The sequence below is a fragment of the Leptinotarsa decemlineata genome, unplaced genomic scaffold, assembly GCF_025532065.1.
Source record: "Leptinotarsa decemlineata unplaced genomic scaffold, Ldec_3_MD MMD2_tig00000026_RagTag_RagTag, whole genome shotgun sequence".
In the NCBI taxonomy this organism is placed as follows: Eukaryota; Metazoa; Arthropoda; class Insecta; order Coleoptera; family Chrysomelidae; genus Leptinotarsa; species Leptinotarsa decemlineata.
Genome location: NW_027412539.1, coordinates 6,241,340 through 6,248,431, shown reverse-complemented (window position 1 = coordinate 6,248,431; position 7,092 = coordinate 6,241,340). Strand labels below are relative to the sequence as shown.

Genomic DNA, 7,092 nt, shown 5'->3' with positions numbered 1-7,092 from the left:
AAAATTTTTTTTACCATTTTGCCAATATCTGTCGGTAGGGTGTAACCATATTATACAAAAGTATTTTTCTTGTGGTTTATTTTCATTATGATGAATTGTATTATTATAGTTTTTGATTCATCTCCCAAAAATTATTTTTCAAAAGACTCGAAGATTAAAACTCAGTTTTAATCTTCCTTTTTGAAGATGATCACTTGATGATCGAAACACGTGTCGAGGTGTTAAAAATAACGATTTGGTGTTGGGGAAAAACTCCACTAATATTCATTACTACACCAAAGATTCCAAACAGTGCATCATAAGTCTTTAATTATATGTTGTGAAATATTCAAATTTAAGATAAATTATCGAAAATAATGAAACACAATCTTGGAAAATGTTGTTTATTAACCGTGAAACAGTTGAATAACATTAAACATAAAATTAAAAATGTTGGAGTGTATATGAAATGCAAAAATATATAAAAAAAAATAAAATATTAAAGTAAACTGTATAAAAACTGAAATATTCTATTTCTTTGTGCGGTAGCAATTATAAACGAATGTTTTGATTTGCACCCAGTTTTTGTCTGTGAATATATTCTTATTTTCAGTAAGGAATTCAGTGCATTCATGTTTTTTTGGTGCTTTTTTATTCCTTACATGCTCTTTGAAATATTCCATAACAATTTTTTTCTCTCTTTCACTCCATTTCGTTCTTCTTCCGGCTACTGTCTTTTTCACTGAAAATGTATAGATATTAATGATTAAATGTATCGGTTAATTAAAGTTACATACACTTCTTTCTGGAAACTGCGCATTGCTCTTCGTCCGAACTATCATTGGAATTACATTCAGATTGTAATGGCTGAAGTTTTATATTTTTTTGCACTATAAAAATTATGAAAAAATGATGTTGAATGATAAAAACGCATACCATTATTGTTAACCATGTCACCCTCACTAGAATTATGATTTCGTCTTGTCCTCTTGGTAATTTTATTAAATATTTTTTCTGAAAGAACATTATTACTCTCTTCCTTTTCTCTTTCCGAGTCGGTAGTATAATACACATCAGAATCTAGTTCAATATCATTTAAACTTCTTCCTTTGAATTCTTTGCCTTTGCCTTTTTCCAGAAGAAGGAGAATTTTAGCTACTTTTGCAGTTTGATATATATCTTGGGGAAGCCTGAAAAATCTCATAATGTTATAATAAAAATAAAATGTGATTTAGAAATTTCACATCATACCTATAAAATTCTAGATGGGTCTTTTTGGTATGACCCATAAATGTCGCAATTTGTTCCATTTCGTTTTCTTCCATACTCATTAATTGAAGGGTAGTGGCTATATGTTTCCTGAATTTCGTGGACGTCAGAAGGGATGGCTCTTTTGCGCCAGATTTTTGTGCAAATTTCCTCAAGATACTGGCTCCTGACATCCAGCGATCCACAGAAGCAGGATTCGCAAAAAGATATGGATTTGTTTCTGGTACAATATCAAATTCCCTCCTAAAGCTCAAAATACAATCAATATATTTTTGAAGTTTCCTTGAGAACAATATAGGAACCGGTTTGGATCCTTTTCCACCAGCAACAACTCTCTTGAATCGTTTGCTTATCAATTGTTCCACTTTGGTGAGGGAATCCATGAAAGACTCTTGATTAATAGTATCCGTATTTAGATTGTAAGTCTGTATAGTCAAGTATTGGATTTCTCCAATACGTTTTCGATTGAACATTATCGTTTCTGCAAAAACACACTCAGTCAATTTTTTGAAATTATTCACAACATTTCGACTGTGAGTAAGTTCAATGTAAGCGTCTTCTGCATGTTGGTTAATATACTTGTTGATTAATTGAATGTCACTGTTTAATGGTAATTGAATTGGCTTTTCCCAATGTTTCTCCTTCAGGGCTTTAAGTGCCAGACTCGATATCTCATTACACCAATGTCCTTCAATTAGTTTCTTGAAATCTTTGATTTCAGTTTTTTTCTGTTGTCTATCAGTCCATTGAATTTTAGGAATTTTTCTGTTTTCCAGAACTATTTTTAGCGCTATATTGCATACAAACTTCAGATTCGTTTCCATATGCATGGCAAGCGACGGTGCAACAAAACTTTTGTCATTCGGCTTATAGCCACTAATCACCTTTGTAGCTGATACAAATGACTGAAAATTTTCGGGTTTCAGTGTATCAAACAAACCGATACTGTCAATTTTTATCATTTTCAAGGCAATGAGTAGTCTACCCATCTCTCTCATTTTGTTTGAAATAACAATTGCTATTTGTTTTCTTTTATGCTTATTCAATAGGGCTTCCCCATATAAACATATTAATGGATCGTTTTTAGCTACTAGACTTATATCATCAGGACGCATTATAATGAAGATTTCATCTTTTATTCTTGATGATTTCAAGAATTCATGATTTTTTGACATTGCAGTTGCCGTAAGAGTTTGTGAACGACTTAAACAGTTTTTGCCAGCATTTACCACATCACTTGGCTTATTATCGCATACCTTAACATGCTTGTATAAAAGTTTTTTTGAGTAATGACCCAAGCAGTAGGTACAAGCAAAATATTCAGTGTTTGGATTTTTTGAAAACCTCACTGGTTGAAGAACGTTTTTTTTCAGTATTCATATAAAAATACCCCTGTTTTCGCAACGACCTTACGAGAGCTAGCCTTTCTTTACTTCCTGGTTTCAAATTTTGTATTGCAATGACTTCTTCATTATTTTTATGTCGTCTTAGAAGATGTCTTGGAAAGTGAGTTGGGACATCCTCATAACATATAGGGCAGATTGTAGGTCTCTCTCTAGCCGATCTCTTTTTTTCATAGTATGATTTACTATCCTAAATTTAAAGTAACGAGTGAGAAATACAAGAAGTGTGATTCACAAATACTGTAAATTCCATTTAATTTTGAAAAGTACAGATCGTATGGTGAGTTGGAATTGAGTATTATTGAATGAAAAAACAAACACGATCTATTGAATGAAATTTAATTTAGATGTTATTTATGAAAACAAGTGGGAAATATTTATAAACCACGATTTATAGCAATTTTCATTATATTTGACCAAATACTTTTCAGCATGGAACTATAGCAAGCGCCAAACGTGATGGCGGGCAATCGCGCAGGTATAGACTCACCCAACTAACTTACGATAAGCCCCTTGCCAGCCAGTGTCGTACCTATAATTAGTATTAATAAGGATAGCAAATGGAAAATGGAACATGACTTTTCCGTGATTTCTTTTCATATTTCATCTAGTATTATAGGTAGTAGTACAGTTCAGTAAAATGTTATATAATGATACACTCCTGATGACTGTTAGGCGATGACAAATTTTTTTCAGAAACAACACAAATTATTCAGACAATGCCAAACGCCAACAGCATTGGAGGACAAGTAATGATAAGCCTCTGTACAGAGCATTTGTATGTTTTACAAGGGTTGTAGTGGGGGTTATACTGAAAATGAGTTTGTGCGCATGAGGACGGGCTTGCCATTACGTTTGGGGCTTACTGTAATAAATGTTAGTAACATATAAACATTATAAGGGCAGTTTTCAAGTTTTCTTGATTCTTCATGAATATATATGTGATATTCTATTGAAATAAGGTACTTGGTTGATTAATTATTGCAGGCATTGAATGATTGTGTGAAAAAAATCAACAGATTTTGAGTGTAATGAATTCTAAGAAACAACTGAACCATTTGAAGAAAAATGAGCCCTACAAAAAATAAATTCAAGATATCAATAAATATCGATATATTCATGGTGACATCCCGTCAACGACGATCTTCTGTGAATGATCTTCAGTATCAGTGAAATAGACGACCGTGTGTTAGCCTGCTATCAACATTTTCACTTAGTACTGTTACTGAATCAAGATAATATACATATATCTACATAAATTGAAAAAATACTTGCCAATATTGGAGTTAGTACCACCGAAGTTGGTTCTACCAGGAGTGATTCGATCGAAGGTTGCACTCCAGGTGGTGGGTCTTTCGAAGGTGGTAGTGTTGTTAGTTGTGATTGAAATGACATTACATTACTGGTTGATTTTGGGTTTATGATGTCACCCTCTATATAAGCTGCCAAATCCGTGATTTTATAATTCTGAATGAAAGTATAAATTTGAATTTCACAATAACGATAATTCTCAGAGATAATTAAAGCTGGATTATTGAAAAATGTTTAATCTAAAAGTTTCATGAGCAATCCTAAATTCAAAAATGTTGCACTCCCTCTTGACACAAAATATAAAAACTATTTCAAAATTTGTTCGAAGACATTTCCATTATTTTCCAGGTATTTATTAAGTCTCTTCATCAAATCATATTTTACAGAACGACTGATTTAATCGGCATTTAGGGTGTTTGTGAAACTTTTCTATCCATGTTCTTCTTACTTGTTGCATGCTCTGCGTATACGCTATTAAAAAACCTATATTTGCAAATTTTCAGGATATGAATCTAATTATTTCTCAAAACACGATTAACCAACTGTCATCGCGGTGGACTCTGTACATATATTAATAAAAAGCAGAAAACAATTTAAATTTGAAAAATAGTACCGAAAGATGACTTATGATCTTAATTAAAATTTTTCATATGTTGGTCAGTTCATCTCAAATTCAAGGTGAATTAATGAAAACAGTAAGAAAAAGTAAAAAAAAAAGAATAACGTAAAATAAGAAACTTTGAATATTTGTCGATAAGTTATAATGTTGAAATTTTTTAGAAAACTCGGATACTTGTTCATTAAGCAAAATATCATAAAAACTTTCCAAGTTTGAATTGAAAAAAATATAACCTTCAAGCCTACTAACATGTAAATATGTTGTCAACTAAAGAAATAACTCTCATTGTTATAGTTTGATGTTCATTATTTTGAATTTTATTAACCAATGAATTACATATTTTACTAATCATTTGATATTATTGAGAAAAGCTTCACTCAGATTTTTTTATTTTTTGCCGTTTTTTCTGTTTTTTAGTTTTTCCTAATCTGACGTAAACATGGAAGATACACTTATACTTACTTCAAAGCTAGTTCTGGCATCTGAAGTTTCACCCGAACTATTAATATAATTGCAACTGGAGCTGTACGAAGTTGATCGAGGAATGTATTCTGAACCAGAACTTTCAAAATCGATAAATTCTTCCATTTCTTGGGAAATTCTTTCTTGTTCTGAGTCTAAGTCAGATTCACTATTACTTTTGTTTTCTGTTTTTCCAGCATCTGAAAAATATCAAACTGATGACGGAAATGTTTAATGAACTAAAAAATCTCGAAATATTGATTCGGAATGTAATTTTTGAAAAGGTAATTTTTGACTATTCGTCAAAAAATATATGTTCTAGAGCCATGAAACACAGAAATCGTGATTCATGAAAGTTATAAATTCAATGTTGATGTGGTTCCAAATTATCTCTCTCAAACAATTATTGTTGAAGACAATGGTTGCAAATACCGGACTGAACAAATCCCTATGAGGAACTAGATCTTACCAAAAACTCAAGTGAAGTATCACCAAAAAAATTAAAAAATTTCAAAATAATCAACAGAAGGGCAAATTTCTATTTGTAGCTCTGTACAGCCCCGTATATCAGGAAGGGATCATTTCCGGACATACACATTTTTCATTTGGAATGAGTTCGTTCATCGAATTAAAAAATACCATGTTCAGAACGGTTCTGAAATTACCCACAAATGTATTGTTAGTATAAAGCTTGGGTATCAGTTTAGAAATTTTCAGAATAACATGGATTCCTATCTCCTCTAATCTGGTGTTTTCTACGATATTCTCTAAATAACAACTATTTTCTCGTGTTCAAAAAAAAAAGTAAGTTTGATGAGAAGATTAGTCAACGAAACAAAAAAGAATTGTGACAAATGTTCATAATACAAATGCTCTAATTTCACAAAATTATAATTGAGAATCGAACTTACCTGCATTATTGTTATCCAACACCATTTTCAACATTTTTGCTCCTCTAGTGCAAGACATTATGTCAATTGAACGATTAACCTCAACACAAGAAATACTTTTATTGTCTCGAAATGCACTGAGAAGCCCGAGGCACGTTACGAGTAAAGTACAGAAAAATTATCAATTCTTGCCGCCGGATGGGCTTCGTATAATGCACGAAGCATTGTGGGATTCCTATAAACCGCAAGAAATGTCCATACTGTATATAATTATATACAATTACCGGTGCCACTAAAGTGGGTACGAAGCTTGATACACTTATTGTTCGGACCCAAAAGAACACTTTTCTTGATTCATTCCCTTGAACCAATTTTCTACGAGTGAAATTACAGGAGTATTCTTTTGAGAAACCCTTTCAATCACAAACAAATAAAAGTGAATCTATTACCACAATTTCGGGATTGTTTTGAGGTATTTTTATGTTACTGATTCCAAAGTCAGTCACCGTTTAGACCGCGGATATATTATTGAGCCTTATAGTTAATATACAAAATGAATTATACTGTATTTTTGTGGATTCCTGCTGAAATGTTGTTAAGAAATCTGAATTCACAATATAAATATAGATTTCGTCGGAGAGGGAGAATTAAATAGGTTATCTGCCTTTCAGCACAACTCAAAGATGCTGAAATTTCCAATGACACTCATAACACTCAATTTATTTGCCTAGCAAGTTGGTGAAAATGAAAACAGATTGTGTTGCATGGATGATCAATGGCTCTCTAGTGCCCTTCTCGTCTGCGCCGTCAGGTGCAGAAATAAATGGAGAAATCTAGATATTGCTAAGCTTGGAAGAAGCTATACGTAATATATGGTTAATCCACACTATCAGGTCCTGTAAGCAGATGTGCAATTCGTAGCTTTTATGACATTACTGAAGTTTCAGGTATATTTTTTCACGTTTCGAAGTAATACGTTAATTTTTTCCTCCTATAGTAAACGAAAATTTTCTAACCAAGACTTTAAAAAATATATTCTAGTGAAGTATGGTATAACAATATTATAATATGTTTTTTAATCACTCATGCATTTTTTTCAAGTGATAAAAAACCTAAAATCGAAGAATTTTACAATTCATGAAAACTGTAGACAAACACA

At 31.9% G+C, this 7,092-nt stretch overlaps 1 protein-coding gene across 3 annotated transcripts; it reads right to left on the bottom strand.

Annotated features, from left to right (window-relative positions):
- Nucleotides 1–384: 384 nt before the first annotated feature.
- Nucleotides 385–6,580, bottom strand: LOC141480919 (uncharacterized). Of its 3 annotated transcripts, none has more exons than XM_074171662.1 (5): nt 5,044–6,580; nt 1,231–1,729; nt 916–1,169; nt 777–869; nt 385–721 (listed from the first exon to the last, which is right to left on the bottom strand). In XM_074171662.1, exons 2-5 carry the CDS (start codon nt 1,719–1,721, stop codon nt 510–512), a joined length of 1,050 nt encoding a protein of 349 aa, XP_074027763.1. In that variant the 5' UTR covers nt 1,722–1,729; nt 5,044–6,580; the 3' UTR covers nt 385–509. The 3 variants fall into 3 exon arrangements, with proteins under 3 accessions (XP_074027763.1, XP_074027761.1, XP_074027762.1); XM_074171660.1 differs by having other exon boundaries at nt 386–721; nt 1,231–4,118; XM_074171661.1 differs by having other exon boundaries at nt 386–721; nt 1,231–6,580.
- Between the last annotated feature and the right edge of the window lie 512 nt (nt 6,581–7,092).

Excerpts from the sequence above, each read along its gene's own strand:
- LOC141480919 (XM_074171661.1), bottom strand. The coding sequence starts at position 2,423 with ATGTCAAAAAATCATGAATTCTTGAAATCATCAAGAATAAAAGATGAA. Across the intron at positions 1,170-1,230 it reads ACCCATCTAGAATTTTATAG|GCTTCCCCAAGATATATATC; the intron begins GTATGATGTGAA and ends GAGATTTTTCAG. Across the intron at positions 870-915 it reads TGACATGGTTAACAATAATG|TGCAAAAAAATATAAAACTT; the intron begins GTATGCGTTTTT and ends TAATTTTTATAG.